Genomic DNA, 22,215 nt, shown 5'->3' on the forward strand with positions numbered 1-22,215 from the left:
TTACAGAGAAATTGTTTATAAATGGACGACACGTGAATTAACGTATAAATGAAATTCATCTGATTTGGAGCAATTTTCGCTTGCCTCCAGGTAGAAAGATCTATTGTTGTATTTGAAATAACCACGCGTCAGTCGGGAATTTCGTAGGAATAAAATATAGCGAAAAAGGGAAAAATCGAACGAGACGAAGATATAATGAATCTGTATTCATTCCGATGGCTTTCGACGGGGGTAGTTTGCGTAGCAATCGATACCATGCAGCTTTTCAATTTATTGAAAACTGTACATGCAGTGGAAAACTGATAGACCAGCGGCACGAGGAAGAAATGAAGACTTCGACGCAAGATGTGATCTCCAAAAATGAAGATTTTTTCAAAAAGATACACGAAATTTGACCAAACATAAAAATTCAATTTTGGAATACGAGTAGACTGTTTGTTGCAGCAAAAGGATAGAGTGTTTGTTTTTTATCAGAATGATAGACGTTCTAATCTAAAAATGGCCAGAAATGGAGATGACCGGTTTTTGTATCGAGCCTTCAAATTCTACGTACAGAGTGTCCTTTTAATCGTGGTGCAATCGAGAAAAGAGTAACTCCTCATTATTCCACAATAAATCGAAAGTGTAGAATAAAATTTTTGCATACGAAATTAAAAAAAAAAACTGTCTAACAAAAATAAATCTGGATTTGATGGACCTTTGTTTTACTTTCTGTCATTGCTACTATCTGAGTCTGTGGTTTCACAAAAATTCCACATTTCAATTAAATTACTGTGCACTCTTTATGAAACGCTATAACTTTGTTAAAGATTCTTTTCCCAGAAATTTCACATTACGTTCAAATTATTACGAAATGTCGCAGCTCTGTTACACCTACCACAGGTGTACCTTACGAGTCTCCAAAGTCATTTTCCTCGAGAACGAGGCTTCGTACCCAAAAACCTCAGTCCACAATTTCGATTTAATTTTTCACAAAAGGACCACTGTACTCCAGATTGTACCACGCTTGCAGTAGCACCTCGTACCGCACGCGGGCGTAGGAAATACAGGTAGCACCGGCGACAGGTGAGAAAGCGGGATGCGAGGCCATCTGTTAGTTTCAGAATAAAGTAGCCGGCACAGGTCGATCGTAACAGAACCTCTAGGTAGCGCTTACGGCAAAGAAATCACCGCTCCACGGAGAAAGTGCATTCGCCCGGTGCAATCGATGCGGCGTGCATTTAAACTTGACACTTGCAGCCGGTACCTCATTCGCGGGCGAAACCGGTTCGCGCTCGCCGGCCACGTAACCGATTACGCGCTCGTTAATTCCACCGAATTCGAGGAAAATCGGGCAGCTTTTATGGCGAAAGAATGCCACCACTGTGCCGGGGCAATTAAATCGATCCGATTCGAAGAAAATTCTGCCCAGATAGAATTCACCTTTTTTTAATAGTCTTCAACTATAAGCACTTTTACAGTCTTGCGTTATAAAACATTGGACGGACGTCGAGAGACAATATTGAATTGTTCGTGGAATTATGTCGATTTCAGGTACTTTGGTGTAATTATCGCAATCGAGAGAAAAATTATGTTTGATTTATTAGTACCCACGCTTAACCCTTTCGTTTCCTATCGTAATCGTAATAAAGCTTTACGTTTATCTTTTATCATGGCTGTGTCTTTTTAAATGGTTCTTCCTTTAAATTAGATAAATAGAAGAAAATAACACGATAATATTTGAAATAAACTGGAGTGAAATTTTTGTGTCTTTAAGATTTCTAGTATCATTTCCATCTGTTTTCGTTACACGGCGAAAAATTGTCCAGCAATTTGGGGAAAAATGAAATATCGGCCTGACCGTGACCGAGATGACTAATTACCCTGTCGATTCGATCAAGAATTTGTCAAATGAATAGCAATCCCTGTATCCAATCGGAATTCATAGGCTTTGCTGGTTTCTATGAATTTCCGATAGGTTTGAGAACCAAACGGCCACCTGTCGCGTAAATTCCGATCCTTCGGAGATTAATATCATTTGCATACATAGCTGACATAACATCACGTATCAAATCGGAAGTCGAACTTTACAAGAGCAATATCTGTTGCATATATTTCCCACTTCTCCGCGCATTCTCTCCCTCCCAGGCAACAGTCGCAGCGAACACTTTTCCCCCGTAAGCTCGCTCGCGTGTGCGCGAAAATATGCGAAACGTGGAATAAAGATCGTATTAGAAAAAAGCTGGAATATTCAGACTTCATTCGTACGTGAACTTGCAACAGCGTGGTGGAGTGAAATTTATGCGAGTGCTCGGAATTTTAACCGGAAACGAGGAGAAGCTTAGGGGAGAACGTACGTAAAGGGGGGAAAGCTTTACGAGAAAAATCAGACTTCACAACGGTAATTAAGTGAAACACTGGTGCACGAAGGACCAACGGCTCTCTCTGTGGCTCCATTGAAATCTCTACACTCGAAACGATCTCGCAGTCGTAAAAACAAGCGGTCTTCGTAATCTCATAATTCGAAGGAATCGTGAACAACGTTCAAAGAGATATTTCTCCGCGGTTGAAAAGAACGGATCGGTTTTATACCGCGGAGAGCCATTAATAACCCGCGTGTACAAGCATAAAATGCAACGAAAATAAAGCTCAGAGACGTATACGAAGAGATTAATACCGCGGACCGATGCTAAATTAAACGTCGCGAAGTCGATCGGCATCCTTCGACGTTATTTACCACGGTTATTCGGAATTCTCTCCTTTCTTTCTCTTTGTACCACGCGTGGGTGCCGCCTTTCGAGAGGAGGAATTCGAGGGAAGAGCAAATGGTCGAGCTCATGGCCACGCTTTAGAAACACGTGAATAATTCATCGGCGAAGAATTAACAGTCCATTCACGCGTGTCGCGAAAAAGGAGGCACAAAGGCGAGCTGCAATCGAAGAACACAATTCTGACAAACTATTCTCATGCAGAATCGCCGCAAATGTCCAGAAAATCGGTATAAATACGCGTCGTAGAGATACACGTCTACTAACGAAACGTCCTTAAAAAATTGGTAGATATTTGAAAAAGAGATCGATCCTAAATCGAAGCCGTAACTTCTCGAATAATCTTTCCTCTTGCATCAGAATTTATATCCTTTTTCCCCAGAAACATCGTACGATCCTTTACTGGTTTCCGGGAGTATCTTCGTGCGACATTCGCCGCGATATACGCGGATACTGAAGAAAGGGGATGGGTGGATCTCTTCCGGAAACTTGTACGACTTAAAAGAATAAAACGGGAATACGAGTATGCGGCGGAGAATGGAGACTTTCGCGGAACTTCCCTCTCACAGGATTAACTGTTTGGCCGCGAGGAAACTTGCCTGGCGTAATGTCCCGTTTAAAATTCCGAAAACACGACGAGTTCGCGTTTCAGAGAGAGAGAGAGAGAGGTTGATCGAAAAATTCGCTACAATCGGATTTCTCCGCATTATTCGACCGAATTTCCGCTAATTTCGAGGCGAAACTTGGTCCTGTATCAAGTTGACCGAAAAATTTGCTTTTCGTTCTCCACGCTCGATCGTTTATTTCATTTTCCCTCCTCCCCCTCTCCTCCTCACTCTGATTCTCGCTCTCTAATCAATTTTGATATCGCGCTCGATCGGCTGTGCGATTCCTCTTTGAGAAACAAAGCGTACCCGGCCTGGATTTTATAACATTTCATTAAACATCGCTATTTGCGGTTGGCACGAATCTCATTTCGACCGAATTAACGACCGCCAGCCTCTTGTTCTACAGGCTGAGCCAAAATATGTGGTCCTTGAAATTTCACGATCAAGTGAACAAGGAAATCGTTGAAAGTATGCAAAATACACGAGAGTAACGTTACAATCGTACATTTATACAGGGTGTTTCACTTAAGCTGAACGTCCAAATTATTTCCATTGCTATTGAAAGTAAGAAAAAATCACCAAGAGAAGCTTGTAAATATTCCCTCAAGATCGTCATCATGTTTTCACACATTTATATCTGTTTCATTTAATGCCACGGTATAGCTGGTGTCAAGACAAGTTCAACGACCTATAACATGTCATTGTAATAAAAAGATGACGTCGATGACCATGGAATGACAGAATTAAAATTTGAAGAGTTAACTAGCCTTCTCCAATTATGTTCACCGTACATATGCTCCCACTTAACTCTTAAAATTATGTGCACTTATTTTGAGACGTCCTGTAGCTCCGCCATTTCTATGTCAATAACATTCGAACGACGTTCGTTCAAATAGATTTGAAGAGTTAACTCCAATTACACTCGCTACGTTCATATTTTCAATTAATCCCTAAAATTATGTCCACTTATTTTGAGACGTCCTGTAACTCCGTCATTTCTATATCGATGACATTCAGACAGACTTGCAAAGTTAACTAGCCTTTTCTAACGATATTCACTATATTTATATTCTCAATTAATCCCCAAAATTGAGTCCACTTATTTTGGCACGTCCTGTAGCTCCGTCATTTCTACTCTCGCGTTCGGTACGAACTGGTATATCGCACGTGATCAGCGGTATAATGTCCCTTTTTCGCGTCGGCCGAAACGTACTCGCGGATTCTGCGTGGGCCACGGCGTGGGCGATTTAACACGCGCACACGACCGGTTCGACGAACGTACGATTACGTCGCATTACACTTGGCGCGATCCGTACGGTCGTCTCTCGGAGAACGTCACTTAAGTTCCCGGTGTCGCCTTTTTACTAATATAAGACTGGCCAGGCATTTAGGTGAGAGCACGCGACAAATGTCACGCCTTTGTTGATCTATAAATCGCTCGTAAGGATTGGTATATACGAGCGTTCGAAACGCCACTCTTGCCCGTTCACGAACGACACTTTACTGCCCGTTGCTATTTTTAACGCTAAACAGACGTGCCGTAAACCTGCTAGACATTTTTCATTTTTCCCAAAAGGGACGTACATCTATATACATACGTATACGTCGAGATAGAATGAAAAAGTAACGGATTAACTTGATTGCCGTTGTAAATTACGAATGCAATTACGTAGCACGAGCTCTACGATGGCCTCGATATCCTTCGACGAGATATATCGGTCCACTGATATCGTTGCATCGTTTACATCGTTACATCAATATCCTCTACGTTATTATATCGATTTTCTCGTCGATCGTTGTGTATCGATACGGCGGCTATTCTTGCGAGATTAAACGTTTCACCGTGAAGACCTCGATAGCGCCGGTTTTAATTTTGCTCCAAGGATGATATGTGTTTGTGAAGAAAAAAAAAAAAAAGACAAAGAGAGGAGCTCATTAGGACCTCGGTATCCTTTTTACATTAGGTGTTCCAGATAGGAGGAGATCGAAATAGGTCGCAAGCTACGAGAGAAAAAAGAAGGGATATTTTTACATACTCGACACACACGCACACACGGTTCATTCGTCACACGTTTACGCTAGAAAACGTGCGTGTAATTCGTTTCGACAGGTTCGATTAAAATATCGACAACGCTCGATGGAGGAATTATCGAGAGGGAGAGAAAACGCGGCATTTACTGCACGTGACGTGACGCAATTGCATCATTAGTAACTTTAGGCCACGATCCATGGACTATCAGTTGCACAACGTACCTACCCCAACCGATATAACTGAGAACAAAGTAATTGAACTTGTAGAAAATTGGATTGCACGTGTAGTAACGTTGCACGAGTTACGGGAGTTCTGTTACGAGTATATACACACGCTACCAGTAGCTTCCCATTAAAAGGAACAAAATATTTGTTCATCCCTGTACAGGTTAAGCAAAGCGGAATTATTCCCGTGGAATCCCGTTTCGTTATCCGGACTGTGCACGGTGTCGTACCTTATCGATCGGCCTGCGACATTTCGCATTTATAGGGAAAACGAGATTACAGGTGAAGTGGGAAAATTCTTAAAACTCCGTGCAACAATCGCCGGGAGATTTATGCATTCGACGCGCGTACAATGTGCGGCAACCTCTGGTAGATTGTGAAGCGTAAAGCCAATTAAACGGGGGGACGGTTGAGGTAAGTAAGTCGGAAAGAACGAAGAGAAACCTGGCAAAACATTGTCGTTTGTTTCCTGCATTCCAAACTGGCGTAGGGATCACGTCTCGCGAGAATATCTGGATATTTTCGTTTACAGGCGGCGTGCTTAAGAATATCACTGAGTAAACTTACCCGTCGGTGTTGTGCGTGAGAAAAGACTTTGGCAGAGACAGCGACCGTTGATGAGGATCTAAAGATCCATCCGCGGATAGAGTGTCCTCCCCTCTGGTTGGAGCGCTTCCAGGTCTAGACAGCATTCCATCTTTCGGCGGCTCCATCAGCGTCTTCAGGGAACCAATCACCGCATCCTCCATGGGAGTGGACGCGCCGGAACTCTTCGCGTTCCTCGGGCTCTTGGTCACCGTTCTGTCGGACGTAGTGACCCAGATATCGCTGCTAGACGAGGAGGACGTGGCCGACGAGGAAACTACCTGACCGCTCGGCGATCTGTTCACGATATTCTTCCCTTGAACAGGCGACACTTTTCTATCCTTGTTCTCGCAACCTTCGAAGCTACCGGCGAATTCAGGTTTCTGATAGAATCTGTGATGCTCCCGTTTCTCCACGCTCGAACCATTTCCATTAGATCCCTCCAGGGGCGACCATCTACTAGGCTGCTTCAACACGCTCTTCGGCTGCCTCTCCTGGTACTTAACCGCGTTACTCGCGTTACTGTTGTTCTGATCGCGAATAGCTCGATTCTTCCGGGTGGTCTCGCGTTCACGGAACTCCCGATCGTCCATTCGCTCTAATGACGCCGGAGACGAGCTGGCGCTTCCTCTGCTCGCGTGGCTCGCAGCCGAGTCCGCGGGGAGTCTCTGATGAGCTGGATAGCTCTGGGACAGCTTCATGAATACCGGTGCCTGGTTAGGAGAGTACAAAGTGTCTCTTTGCGAGCAGTGCGGCCAGAAGTCGCAAGTGCTGCTGTTACATCGTAACTTCGTGTCGGGGCTGATGCAGAAGTCGTGGTTCGACGTGGAAGGATTCGCGTTAGGGGTCGTCGCACCTCTTTGCAACGTCTTCGGCCGTCTGGTTTGCTGTTGCTGGGACTGTTGCTGCTGCTGCTGTTGCTGCTGCTGTTGCGACTGCTGTTGCATAGAGGTGCCGGCTGATTTTGAAGATTGCTGCTGCTTCGAGGAGATGAAGTAAACGTCGTAGGTGTTTGGATTGCTCCTTTGTCTCTGCTCCTGGCTCTCCTCGCGGCGCTCGAACCGACTCGAGAGAAGATTCCTCGCGACTGCACGGCTTCTCGTGCCGTAAAGGAACTCGGTTACTGCCTCCGTTTCACGGAGAATCTCCTCGTTTAACGCGTCCTCGGTTGACTGCGCCTTCCCTGCAGAAACACACACACGGACAATATGATACAGTGTGATAAACACAAATAGAGAGTAACAGAGAGAAGGAAAGATTAAAAAGAGACTTGGGTATTAGAAAGAATGATCAAAGTTCGCGAGATTTGTCGAACAATGAAAAATTGCATTAAAGTAGAATTTCATGGAAGAATCGTAAGGATTAAATCGACGATGATACGTACTATTTTGCAAAATGTGACGTTTTCTCTCGTTCGCTCGATCGGTGGAAATTTTCACGACGACTCTATGGGGTTCGTTAGATTCCCTCGAGTGTTCCCTGTTCGGCGCCGCGGCGCTCGGAGATCTCTTCTCCGGTAATTGAAGACTTCTGGATCTTCTTACCCGCGACTGATGAGATTCCGGGGACACTTGCGCCGTCCTGGCGCTCTGATGCTGCCTCGGAGCGTTGCTACGTCGGAAAGGATTGGGCGTCGGGGATCTCCCTTGTCTTTCAGCGCTGCTAGACGACGACGAGGTGGAGGATGGTGAATTGAACGATAACTTGCCGGATTCCGAGGATCCCGGTGATCTTCTTAATCCCTGTTGACTTCTATGATGACGAGCCTGCCTGTTCGGCGAGATCCTCTCGCCGTTCGCGCGGATAGACTCCGTGGACGAGTTCAACGCTATTATCGAAGAAGAAACGAGGCTGAGATTCAACGAGGAGCTAGGATTGTCGTCCTCGTCGTCGCCGTCGTCGTATCCCTCCACCGATGAATCCGTATTCTCGGCCAATCGAGGCATCGTAGATCTGGTAACGCAACTATCCAGACTTCTGAAACCCACCGACGACGAAGACGAACTCGAGGATTCTAAGTAACGTTGCACGAATTGCGATCTTCTCGAAGATGTTGGATCTTCCAACGATTTAGCCTGCGCCATTCTGTACTGCTGCTGTTGTTGTTGTTGTTGTTGCTGCTGCTGCTGCTGCTGTTGACTGGTGATGGTACTCTGCCTCCGTGATCTGGACGGAGCGTTCGAGGATTTGCGGGAGGAAGACGGCAAGGAACTCCAATTCACCTGATGCGGAGGCGAAGGTGGAGGACTGATGATGTCACTGTCCACTATAGCGTTGGATCGCGGCAGGAACGGCGCCTTTCCATAGTTGTTGCGGCCCGTAGCGTGCTTCGACGAGGATTTCTTGCCGACTACATCCTGGAACGCCGGCGGTGGCGAGATGATCGGCGTGATCGACGGAGGGGAATAAGATTCCGGGATGCTGTGCGGTGACGTGCAAGTGCTGCTCACCACGGAATCGAAATCCTGGCCGTGGAGCGCCAGATAGTCCGGCCTTTGGCTGTCCAATCGTAGAAACTCCTCCGGACATTTGCCTGGCTCGCTGTTGCAATGATAGTCGGCCAATTTCACCGTGGCTCGCCGCGGTAACGGCAGAGTGCCCGTGGTCGCTGTGACCAAGCTACTCTCGTAGTTTATCCGTCGGTTCTCGTCGAGGGATCGTTGTTGCACTTGAACCCAACCCGATCGACCCAGATAGACACCGTCTACCTCGCGATCGCACCATCTCACCGGTGACAATTCTCGGCTGCAGTCGCCGCTGATGAAAAGTTCGCCGGAGGTGCCGCTGTTCCCCGACAGGAACGAATTCGAGGATTCTCGACGTCGAGAACTCGTCACCTGTTATCCGAGAGAAATAGAAGCATCTTCGAAATGTGTTCTCGATATTTTCATTTAATTCTCTTTCGGTGTTTTGAAGCATGTTTTCTTTTTCTCTTTTTTTTTTTGAAAGATTTACCGCAACGAGCGACGTTTGGAAATTTAAATAACGAAAATAAAAAATGGGGGGAAAAAAGGTTTCTGCGTGGAGAAATTTTACAGCTTCCAAAGCGACAGTTTACGATACCATATCGGGGTGCGCCGGGATACGAAAGAAATATAGCACAATAAAATGTATTTTTTCCCATCGATGTATTTTACTTGCCTGACCGTGGCTATCCTGTCGATGCTGTTTTAAACTGGACGTGGAGGACGTCGATGCTGTTGTGTCGTGCCGCTTCAACGATGGTATCGAGGTGCCACGCGTATACGAACCCCGCGCGCTTCCACTTGATTTTCCTTTGCCGCCAGTTTGACTTTTATTGCTTCCAACGCTGTACGCGGAGCCTTGAGAACCGACTTCCCATGGATCCGACGTGCTGCGTAAATGCAGGATCGACACGTTTTGACCTCTGTGAACAGGTTACAGGGGACACTTTCAGCCAATCTTCCTTCGTCGATTGTTGTAAAAAATAGAGAAATTCTCTGCTGCAAATTCAATCTTCTGATAAATTTTCAAAAACGACGTTCTCACAAATCACCGTTCAACGTAAAAACGATTTATTATATCCGGTGGTATAGCCAGTGTAAGTTTCGACAGGAAATATACCGCGAAAAATGCAACGGAGTAGATTCATTTTCCAGCGAACGTCTCGAGTTGGACTCTCGAGAATACTACCCTTAGCAAATAGTCGCGGAATATAATATACGTGTGTGTATATTTAAAGTTTCTATCGGTGGAACTCGATTCGAGGAGGTTGTTGCACCGCTACAAACCTCGACTTCTGGCACACTGGTTTTCCCTCTTATTCGCGAACTCGGGGACAATCTAGCCGTATAAATATTCATCGGGACTATGTGGTTAGCGCGATATATGTAGATATCTCGCGATAGCGTAGGAAGCAAATAAAGATGTCACGAGGGAGAAGAACGAAAGGAAACGAGGACGTAGCATCCATCTTGCTTCGGAACGTCTAGAGAGACGGGACCGACCCTTTTTCCTCCGGTCTTTAGATCCGAAAACGACCACAGCCAACGATACCGCCGCGGAATCTACTATGTGGCAAAAGCTGGCAAAGTACGAGCCGCGGTAAAACGGATTCGCCGTCGACGTTTCGCGTCCCAACGAAAATAAAACCTGCTCGTCGTGTTCCGCGGGACACGGAAACGCTTCCAGTTTAACTGTGATTAAATGTACAAGGGGTTCCTTTTTCTTCTCTCCGTGGCTTTCTTTTTCCGTCTTTTTTCCGCTCTCTTTTATGTTTCGCGCGTGCGGAGACGCGAACGAGCGATGGAACGTGATTAGAAAGCAGAAATACACCCGCGTTCACGAGAATTAGAATAACTGTCAAAGTTGAGGAATTATTACGAAATTACGAAGACTTTGAAAGATTGTAGCAAGAGAAAATAGAAATCCTGCGAAGTGTACCGGGTGTCTCTCTTATATTATTTCTGCTGATACTGAAAGTGAGAAAAAATTACCAAGAGGAAGATCATCAAAATAAACATCGTTTTAAAGTCCTCGATATTTTTTTTTACAATTCTCCCAAAGTCAGTGTTAAATTAGGGTGGCTTCAAGATCCTCGACTTTGTGCTTTTGACTGTTAATATGCAAAAAAATGACGATGACTTGGGAATGATCTTCACGATGATCTCGAAGAAACTTTTTCTTTCTCAATCGCTATATACTCCTCTCCTAACTTTTTTCTCACCTTCAACACTACCGCAAATAATTCAATCGCTCGTCGCAAATGAGACACCCTGTACATACACCCCGGCACAGAGTCGGCGTCTCGAGTTATGGTATCGACGTTAAAAGGAATAGGGATAGTTAAACGGTTCTTTTTTACACCGCTACCGGTTGCAGTGATATCTATGCGGCGAAGTTAAAGCAGAGTGACCTGGATATCAGCGATGGAAAGAAGCGATGGAAGAAGGAAATTTATATTCTAACTACATTAACGAGGATACTTTCGCGTATACGAGGACATGAATTCGCATTCGGGACAATGTTTCAGCGAACCGCCTGGACTGCGGGGACGTTTTAAACGTTTTCGTGAAACCGACAGTGGGAAGGGAGGTGGACAGAATTGAAATTCGCGGGGCTTGGTTTCTGGTTGCGTGGAGAGAGTATGTACGTCGTTGGAGGGAAATTTTCGAAATGGAATCCGCTATCTCCGTTCGGGCAAATGAATTTTCCAGGATGTCGGGGAGAAACGAGGAGAACCCGACACTTCGGTAATTCGCAGATGTTCCCCCGCCGTTTATCATTAACGAGTGTCTCGCGTAAATGCAGCGAGGACGGGAAAGAAGAAAACGGCGGAAGAATAACTTTTTCCGGTGTAACGATTCGTGAAAGAAGGAGGAGGAACAGGGAAATGGAATTGTTGGCAAGATTCGAATTGTGCGCGACTCGCCGCGAGTGGTTGAAACGTTGAAATAAATGACGTTCTAATCTTCCAAATGACTCGATTCCGTTCTCTCTCAGATTGGATCGTGTATTCGAGCTGGTAAATTATAAACGATGGGTTAATACGCTGAGTGGAAATTTCGCCAGTGGAAAGTTATGAAATATATTATCGCTTCTACTTCTGCGTTAATTTGCAATTCTTTTTTCGTTTTATGTACTTGTTAACGGGAGAAGAAAGGAATTGTTAATTATCGGGGAGAGAAGTAACGCGTTTGATAAGAATACTACTTTTTTTCCCCCTCGAGGGATATAAAAGGTGCGGACAGGAATGTTTTTCGTTCACATCGACGACCGGCTTCTCTCTATTTCCAGCTAGACACAGACATGCACTCCGAAATATATAAGTCCGCTAATTTGTTTCACTCCGGGTGACACGAGAGCTAAATACAACGCTATTTCTGGACGATCCTATCGGCCAGTACGGGTATAGGTGTCCTGGATTAATTATATTTACCTTTTAACCGACATCGCTTGCAGGGTAGCTGTCTTCCCTCGGCTTTCACACTTGGATTAAGATCACTGTCGCGCGTTAAATTAAGCTGCCAAATATCACGGTCCTTGCCGGAGATATACGCACCGTCATTTCACGGTCAAATTAACGTTTCTACATCGACCAATTAATTAACCAAACGTCCACCATCGGTCAAACTTCACCGAGCATCGAGATTCACTTCGCAGATTTCGTGAAACGATTTTCTATTCGACACGTTAACTCTTAACAGCGATCGTTCGTCTCTCAAAATGAATTTTACCTGTCGCCGTTGAAATTTTTTCAAATACTATTAACCAAACATTCACTTCACAGATTTAATTTCACGGAGAAACTATGTTTTATTCGACGGGTTAACTCCGACAGAGATTATTTATCTCCTGAATTTTACCTGGCGCCGTTAAATTATTTCAAAGACCTTTGATAAATAAAATAAACGCTATTACCGTAGCTGGTACAAAATTCGCGAAACAACGAACGTGTTAAATAGAAGGATAGACGTTAAAAAACAGAGAAGATTAAGATTGAGCAAACGAGAGGAGCGATTCGAGAAAGCAAGCTACCTTTCCACGATCTCATTAACCGCGATAAAAATGATCCGGGACAACTAATTAACCGTATAGGGGTACGGAAGGAGCTCTAGGAAACGTCCGACGTCTCCCTTCCACCGGTTCTCTCTCGTTGAATTTTGCATTCCCGTGTGTAAACAAGTTGCGCTCCGCGGGGAAGCGCCGGAGACAGAAGAGCGACCGGTGCAGGAAGCGGTCGCGTCGTTTCATTCGGCTTCATGAAACTTACATCACGTGTAACCACCGCTCGAGCTCGAACGCTACAAAAAGTAAACACCGAGCAAAGAGAAATAGAGAGAGAGAGAGGAGAGAGATGTAGTAAACTCCGGGCAGCGATCGAATTAATTTTCTTTTTATCAACGTATCGACGAAGCTCGAGACGATCTACGGGTATTAATCTTCCGAACGAAAGGACGCTTCTTACGACATCGATCCATCCCCATTTTCTCCCTCCCACCCCCTCTCTCTCTTCTATTTTCAAACGAATATCAGACTGGTCGTTACGCTTTTGTAATTGCACCGTCCCTCTTTACTATTCACCTAGCCCGAGAAGGTGTCCTTTTTTGGGCTGTGTGGCGGTGCCACCACACCGACGAATAAAACACTCGAGGAACGGGACAATGAACTCCGAGGCCCACGTAAAAAATTAACACGTTCCGCGTCGCGCGGCTCCTCGGTGACCCGTGACGGTTACCGGAGGCGAAACATTCAACGAGGCTACTCTGATACTCTCCTTTTCCATGGAATTATCCGCAAAGAATGTCGCTGAACGAGTATATAAACTCTACATATTCAATTCTTCGTTATGAAATAACAGGTTATTCACAAACACACGCACGCGGACATTTTATTTACCAAAGGCAACAATTAAACTCCACGTGAAAAAAAGAGTCCTTGCACCGATGAAACCAGTCGGAGATGTTCGTAGTAACCAGCACTGTTTCCATGAAAAAAAAATGAAACGAGCAACCACAACACCGAGAGAGAAAGAGAGAGAGCACACGAAACGCACACTTGATACACGTGACAACACCTGTGCAACCGTATACGGATGCAAATCGCGAAGAGTGGAAAGCGGGCTCGTTAAAACCGAGTTACGCCCCACCCCTGTTACTGCATCCCTCGAAAAAAGTAAAAGGGAATAGGGTGAAATAGAAAAATTGCGTTGCAAATAGCGGAAACGATGGTTGTAAAGGGACACACGACGCAGGTAGAGTGTAACGACGAAAGGACGAGATGGAGAAAAAAAAAAAGGAGGAAAAACAGAGAGAACACACGCGTTACCTGTCGCCGCGGGAGCCAGTGGCCGTATTCGAGATGTCGGTAGAATCCGCGGCTGGACTGACTCTACGAGGTGGCAGGGCGGGAGCAGGGGCCTGACTCGAGGACGAGGTCGAAACGGGCCCTATGACGCCCACGTTGCCCCCACGTACCCCGTCCTCGGCCGAATGCTGCCTCGAGGATTGCGAGCTCTGCGACAACCAACGTCGCCCGCCGGTTCTCGTCACCACCGTCGCTCCTCCGCTCGATCCTGTCGCCTGATGGGACACCGCTCCTCCGCTGTCCAGTGACGTGCTCTGCGATCAGAAATTCAAATTAGAGAGGCGAGTTAGATCGTGGTTAGAGGGGATTTGGGGAGGGGTTGATTTTCGAGAGGATCGGGTAATGGGAGATTCTTCGTGGGACTCGGATTTTGGGGGTAATTGCCGATTAGTGGGGCTTGGTTATCTTTTCGGGTAGATTGTGTGCTTTTGGGAGACTTTTCGGCTGCTTTGTTGAGACTTTGAGTACCTGGAAAATGTAGACGGAAGTTTGGTAATGGGAGATTCTTCCTGGGATTTAGATTTTGGGGATAATTGCTTATTACTAAGGTTTGGATATTTTTGGGTAGATTGTGTACTGTTGAAAGCCTTGTTTGCTATGTTCTGTCGAGACTTTGGGAATTTGGAAAATGTAGGAGAGAGAATCAGGTAATGGATTACTGGGATTTGAATATTCTCGGTGCAGATTGTGTATCTACTTCTGGAAGACTTTTTTATTATCACTATCAGTGTAGCGACGATGATACATTCGAGTTCCAATTAAGCAATCTGCAATGCAAGGACACGAATTATACCTGGAAGCCTCCACAGTAGTAACGTTTTTATTGTACTCTAATAGAGACTGCAAGTAATTTGTGTAATTTTTATTTAGGACAATATAGAACAAGTAACGTGGTTAATAGTATTTTCTGGTTGATTTCATTGAACGTAGTGCATCGACAACGAGACACCGTAATCGATGCTCCCCTATTGCGGCAGACGGGATGCGGTTAGAATAGATAGCGAAACGTTTGACTTTTTTTTTTCTTCGCCGTTTTCAATTATTCCTTCGACGGGGAGAAGCTAATCGATTCAGCATGGACTGTCGCTCGAAGGTTTCTCATTGGTCTCGTCTTTTCACCGTCTTCCCTCGATTTTTTCCATTCGTTTTGCCCCGTCTCGTTCGATGAACGACAGGGAAGCATTTCTCCCCGATGGAGAATTCACATTCTTCGACGGGGGAATTCGAGATTCGATGATCGGTTCGCGGAAACCGCCATAGAATTTCTTAAGATTCGTAGAATATCGAGTGGAGAGGGTTTATTGCCCCTTTTTACCTTCGTTAATCGCATTCGTTTCCTCCTCGCGGCATTCTTCCGATTCTGCCGGCCGAACATGGCTTGTTTCACGAGTCGCGCTTTTAAAAGGAAGATCGTTCCTCCAGAATGATATTACACGTAATTATCTTCTTTTTCCCCGAGTAATTAATTGATTCCTGAGAAACGGCCTCGTACACCGTCGCTCGCTACATTCGTACAGCTCATCGTTCAATCATTTCAATCTTCTCACCCGTTTAACAATGAAACACGAGAGAAGAGGATAAAATAATAAATTAATCGACCGAAGAGAACGTATTGCGAAAATAATTCAGTGCCTTTTCTCACAAACTTCAATATTTATTTGCGAAAGATCAAACATATCTCCATTATTTCGGGCGACCTTTTTCAATTTATCGACTAACTGACGAATTCCTTCTCTAAAAAAATATGGCAATTTTGATCCGACAAAGTCTTCCAGGCTTTCTGAAAAAAGGTTTTCAACGTTTAAACTTTATCTATTTTCTCCGTCTGTTTTACTGCGACAAATTCCTCTGAAAATACTAGCTCGATTTTCTATTTCGCGAAACAGAATCCGGATCCAGCCAGCCCGGAGGAAACTCAGCATAAAATAAAGCCCAAGTGAGAAAACACAATTCCCCTCATCCAGTCGTATTTCTAACGGGCAAAAGGGTGAAAAACGAATGTCTTTTGACGCGAACGATACGCTGGGATAAAAATCAGCCACCCTGAGATTGCATAAAAGCATTCTGTGTATCGTTGCGACGAGCTCGTGTCGGCACGCTCTGACACGAGACGAACTAAACTCCGCGGCTCTACAAGAGAACACAGGCTGCCGCCTGTTTCTACTTCCAAATACGGACGAGGCGCGAGAGACTGGCTACGCAACTCCTTCGATGAAAGTATTTTTATTTTCGTCGTGTGTGCTACGTGAAGAGAGAGAGAGAGAGAGAGAGAACCCGTCTGAGCTCGAGAGCCAGGTCGAAGCCAAACCAGAAGAGAGCCTGTCACTTTGAAGCGCGCGCCGATCAGATTCTCTCCGATTAATTGTCACTCTTTCTCTCTCGGTCTCTCGTCGCTTGCCGGACGAGAATTGGCGCCGTTGATAAGAAATATGAGAAATCGAGGTCACCTCCAGTGTGTTTTATTGCTTCTACACGGCGGATTTCTTTCGGCCACTCGGTTGTTTACCTAACGTGGAAAAATTGAAATGACCTCGCGCCGCCGCTCGCGAAACAGGATAGAAATCGACGGGAATATCTAGGTCGAACCGATAATTCAGACGTCTCGGACTGAATTTGTTGCGTATCTCCGTGGAAACTTTGTTCGTAGTCTTGTTCTCCGTGCTTCTGCACTTCCTTCGAATATCACGGTTCCTACAATTCTACATTTCCCCAGAACTCTGTTTCATCTGAAATCTCTTCCTCCGCGTCCTCCTCATTTCCATCGCGGAACTTTCTTAATAATTAATATCGTTCCCGAACTTCGTTTCTACGATCCTTAAATCTTGCCGAATAGGCGCATTGTTACGGAACGTGGTAAAAATCGCAGAGAACTTACGTTCAGATGATTCTTCCTGGACGTGACGGAGGAATCCTGGGAGGAGCCTCTCGAGTAATGCCTGGAGAACACTTCGGCGAGCCTGGATCTCCCCGAGCTCGTCGGGTTCTTGGATTTATTCGGCGGGGTTTCGTCAGGCGGTTTCACCAAATTCGGATTGCTGCTCTTGCGCTCCGGGAAAACTAAATGCTCGATGTTTGGCGTGTATCCAGGATCGCTTCTGACGATATCCTGGAGGGTCAGTCGGCTGCCGCTGCTCGGTCCTCCATTGCTGGAACAATCGAAAAAAAAACTGATTCCTTTTTCGGCCAATTCTCTCCATTTATCGCGCGATACAACCATCCTGACGTATCTTCCGTTATTTGCAAGTCAAAAAACCCCTCCACGGTACGTCCCGTTCGTTTCGCTTCGCTTCGTTTCGTGGTCCTGCGAGAGATGGAATTCTTTTTTTTCTTTTCTCTAGGGGAACGCGTTAATATTTATCGGGATTGTGCGAAATGTGCGGTGGCGTTATCCCCGGGGTATCCAGAGCCGGTCTCAGGGGGTGTCGAGATTCTTTTCGCGTGAAAGGAATTTCGTGAAGGGACGCGGGACAGAAAAGGGTTGAAGCGGGAACGTGAGAGAGTAGAAAGAACGAGGCGGGAACAAAGAGAGGGAGAAACAAAGAAAGGGGGCAGAAGGCGGATCAGTGAAATACATGGTGAATGCAATGTCGCGCACGTCGACACGTGTAACGTCGGCTTAAAAGGGTTAATTATGCAAGCCCACTGAAAGCCACGGATAGTTTACTGTCTCTTTTCCTGCTATTTTCCTCCTCTCCTCTCGTCGCGATCCGTCAAAAACGATCAAAAAAAGGAGAGAAGGAAAGAAAGACGAAGTAGATGGAAGAGAAAAGGAAGGAAGGAAACGGTCGGCCGGTAATAAAAATGTCGACAGCAGACCGCCCTGGGATCTATTGTAGCCGAGGCTGTAATGAAGACGAATACATGAAAGCGACAAGGGAAAAAGTACGATACGTTGAAACCGTTTTTCTCTGGGCCCGTTGCCAACGCGATTCTTCCCTTTTTTTCTCCTGTATACATTTTCCGACGGAGAAATTTCAAAAAGGTCAAAAAATGTGTAGTCCCTACTAGACCGGAAAAAGTTCATTTCAAGTTAACAAGAAAATGTCACGCCCAAATGTTACAACCCATTTCCCCCATCCACGAGCAAAAAGAAAAAAATACGTTCTACAATTATTCCTTCTTTTTTTCACCGATATTAATTTAACCTTTAACCCTTAGAAGCTTTCATGGATGAAATTTCACTCCACGCGAATTTTCTTCGGATTTGTAAAATAAAAAATATATACTAGAGTGAAATTTCATCCATCGTAGAATCAACGTGATTTTATTTCAGGATAGTCAAGGGATAGTTTCGTTATCGTTACAGTTCCCCTTCGGCAATCATCAGTCTAGCCGTTATTCACTCTTCGACGTTTTTTTTTTCTCGTACAGATACAGCGACAACGTTAATATCCGACACTGGTGCGTCCAGAGAGGAAGACTATCGCACCGGCTATTGTAATTAAAACATTTTCGCCAGGCTGACCTGGGTCCCAAACCGTGCGACTGCCTCTGGCCTCGTCTTTTCCCGCTGCCACGGCCAGGCTTGATGTTTGTCGCCTCGGCTAATTGCAGCAAACGGTTGCGGTGCTGCCGCAACAGCGGGTCCTCCCTGCGATTCATTTTAACCGGTGCAAGTGGAATCCTGTCGTTCCAGCATCCTGCAATCAGAACAAAGAAACACGACCGCTTTAATATTCCCCTGGTTCGGCGATGCTAGAGAGGGGTGGGAAAAAAAAGAAGACAGAAAGAATGCTAACGCCATTCACGGCGACGCGACGGAAGCCGCGGAATGTTCGCGCGATTGTCGCGGCAATTTATCGGAGAACGGGGGAGGGAAATTTATCGAAAGACCGCGCGATGGAAAGACGGAGTGTTCCGTGGACGGCGCAGGAATTAAAACGGCCGAAACAATGCATTAATCTACCTTAATACAACCACACACGCCGATACCGGATAGATTCCGTTGCCAAATGTCCTCGATTTTTATATCTCTCGACGACGTCACCTACCGAAATTTACCCTTCTTTTTTACGACTTCGCTATGCCAACCGCTCATCTTTTGCAGGATTAATTTCCTCCGACTCGCTGTTCCGTTAAAGGGTTAATTGGTTCTCCGCGAAGAATCTTTATTTTTCTATCGGAGCACATATGGATTAAAGAAAGACGCGAAGTATTTGGTGAATTAAAAAGAGAAAGAGAGAGAGAGAGTGAGTTTTATTTGCGTTTGGTTTAAAGTGCAGCCGAGAATTTTTCCTCTTCTCTAAACGACGCTATCGCAAACCAGATAACGGCGGAACGTAATTAATTGGATTAGAGTGAAAGTAGCGACGGAGAGTAGGTCTGTATCGAAGGCAATGTGAATAATTTTCAATAAGAACGATTCCACGGGACGTTATCCTTTTATAGTATTTCGTTTCCAAAGGCATTGAGTCGTAATTATCGGCCTGTGGATTCTTCTCCCGGGGCTCGTGTTGGATCAGGAAAAGAATTTACTACTGACACTGGAGCGGCCGCGCGCGAGCTTTTATTCTTCTCTTTGAAGTCCAGGACCAGCGGAAAAAGTCTTGGCAAATAGGACCGAAAATGTATTTTTTCTCTCTTTCTCTCTTTTTTCTTTCTGTCTCTGTTCCACTGTTAAAAACTTGCGGCATTGTTTCAGCACTGTATCGCCTCTATAAACGTTCCTTTTTGTCCTTTCAATCGAAACGATTTTCCATTGTGCCACAAAGAGCTATGAATTTTTTTATTTCCCATTTCAACCACGTGTGTGTGTCTCACTCGAACATTTCTGCTCAATTATAAACCACGTGTCAATTAGTCGCGTTATTACGCCGAAATGTTTAACAATTCGAACGAACCGTTCGAGATAGGGGATGAAGAACTTTCGCGAGGAAACCGTAGAAACGGTCTTCGTTGTCGGGTGTTCAATTAATCGCAGAAAATTCCGGAATTCTTCGGAAGCGTTTTTTCCATAGTTAAACGGAAATTATCAGGATTTTCAGCGACGAGAAACTAGCGTCGATGTACATAGGTTCAGCATAAGTTTCTGGCGGTTAATGATTATGAGGCTTGTTACAATGTCAGGTATCGATGAAACTTTCCTATCGTTGAACCTGTTCAAGCGGAATAGTTTACACGGCAAATAACGGTTTCAACGACCGCGTGGTTTCACTGTACGATAGACGGTTAGAAACTATTTTTCAATCAACGAAAATTAACGAGAATCCACCGCTGGGGGGAGGAGGAATATATGAAAAGAGTGTTTCGTATAGGTACTGTAGAGAGGAAAAAGTCCATTAAACCGCGCGTGTGTGTGTGTGTGTGGATCGAGGTTGTGCATAATTTGACTTCGATGCACACGCTTATTTAGCTTAGCCTTCGACGCACATGTTGCGCGGCAGGTTTATTTTATAATTTTACAGCAATCGCCGAAGCTACGATAAACGTTTTGTTTACCGGGACAATTCAATTAAAATTCAATCCCAGGTTTAATCAATAACAAACTTTAAAACATTTGTACGACATACAATGAAATTCCCCCCACTCCCGACATTTTATGACCTCTCCAAATACCGCAGTTCGTTTATTTTTTCGTCATACGTGCTTTCAACTGCAGGTAGGTACGTTATTATTTGCCTGAAGAAAAAAAGGAAAAAAGGAAGATTTCTATCACTTCTACCATTTTCTCTGTTTCCAGCCGTATCCTGCACTTCGCAACTTGCAGAATTTTTTCCGATCGAGGATTTTCACGAAACATTTACGAATGTTGCAGGAATAGGGTGGATCATTTCAAAGAGCAGCGTGTAACGTCGATATGACTTTTTTCACGCAACAAACGCGTTTTTAATCCGCGTGCAAACTAAAATGTCGGACGTTGAGGCGAAGAAGGAAGGAGGATTGGAAAATTCTGGATATTTCAATAATTCCACGTTTGAAAAGATCATCCGAGCATCGCCATCCGCTTTCGAATTTCTCGTGCGGTATACTTGTCAGCTCGTTCCATTTTCAATATTGACATATCAGGAATAGGTTGGAACAAACAGGAACCGTGGACGGAGGGATGGCCAATCAAACCAACCCCTTTTACGCTCGTCTTATCGTATTTGCATTATAATATACATTGTCCGTGTTATTGGAAAGCGTCTTTGACGATGAACGGCTGCATACTTGCTGCAAAATTTCGTCGTAATAACGTTATTACCAAGCTTAAGTGTGTTACAGCAATTTTCTGAAAATTACTTCTCTCTTGTGCTTGAAAATTCGTAATTCGCGTAAAATATGTCGCAGAGCAGATGTTAATCGAATAACGATCGGAAAATTCGGATTTTCAAACGCGCCGGCGAGTAAAGCTGCGCGAATTTAGCCGGGGCAACTGTGAAAACGTTGCACGCAGCGCGACGTTACGCGAAAACAAATAAATCGGTAAGCAAATTGTGCGGTTGTTCCGGTGATAGAAATCGTGCGGTTGTCTGTGCGTTTCTCAGTCGGTATCGTAGAACGTGTTCGGCTAAGCCACTCCATAAATTGCAAATTCTGATTGGGATTTACGAGTGGCACGCACTGCAGACTTTCGAAACGAAAAGTACGCGAACGAAACTGGTGCTTCAAGTCGTCTGATCGAGATTTACGGTCACTCTGCCGTGGAAAAAAGAGAGGAAGAGCAAAGCAGACCTCCGGATCGTCCTCATTATCGATCCTTGTTTCGCCTCGTTCTTCTTTTGCTAATGCAAATTCAGTTCAAATCATCTCCGAGCGAAGAAGAATCCTCGAAAAATTAGCCGTTCGTTCGTTCAAGATTTCATCAAACTTTCGTATTTCCCTTGAACCAGAACAATCCTTTTCTCTGTATTGTTTCAGAGAGCGTTGAAAAAATGCTGCGTGAAATTTCACGGAAGAGAAGATCAGAATTGCAGAAATTTTCGTTAATCGAATATTTTCGATCTGACAACTGATAGGCAAAAACCAATCAATCGAAGAACGCGGTTTTCAAAACTACCTTATATTTTCCGCGGAAATATGCAAATACATAATTGAACGAAATTCGACGAACCGTGGAATACCGTTTGAAATCGTGTTAAACGAAATTCGAGCTAATTCTATTTACAGATGATTCCGTCTAATGACTGTCATTCCACTGATTTATGAACAGTTCGAGGCGCCTGCGGTTTTAGGAGCAGCGCGCTGGCGTAATCACGGGCCAGGAACAATAA

The 22,215-nt window shown here is 44.9% G+C and overlaps 1 protein-coding gene across 1 annotated transcript in view; it reads right to left on the reverse strand.

The window, feature by feature from the left end:
- LOC108573547 overlaps positions 1 to 22,215 on the reverse strand; it is a 123,542-nt gene that overhangs the window by 88,532 nt on the left and 12,795 nt on the right. The window contains exons 2-7 of the mRNA XM_017936010.1: positions 18,489 to 18,663; positions 16,899 to 17,169; positions 13,985 to 14,277; positions 9,338 to 9,584; positions 7,581 to 9,033; positions 6,179 to 7,379 (exon numbers count right to left, since the gene is read on the reverse strand). Of these exons, the coding sequence (XP_017791499.1) occupies positions 6,179 to 7,379; positions 7,581 to 9,033; positions 9,338 to 9,584; positions 13,985 to 14,277; positions 16,899 to 17,169; positions 18,489 to 18,625 (3,602 nt within the window). The 5' untranslated portion in view covers positions 18,626 to 18,663. The remainder of the gene's footprint in view (positions 1 to 6,178; positions 7,380 to 7,580; positions 9,034 to 9,337; positions 9,585 to 13,984; positions 14,278 to 16,898; positions 17,170 to 18,488; positions 18,664 to 22,215) is intronic.

The sequence above is a fragment of the Habropoda laboriosa genome, unplaced genomic scaffold (genome assembly GCF_001263275.1).
Source record: "Habropoda laboriosa isolate 0110345459 unplaced genomic scaffold, ASM126327v1 scaffold148, whole genome shotgun sequence".
NCBI classification, from domain to species: Eukaryota; Metazoa; Arthropoda; class Insecta; order Hymenoptera; family Apidae; genus Habropoda; species Habropoda laboriosa.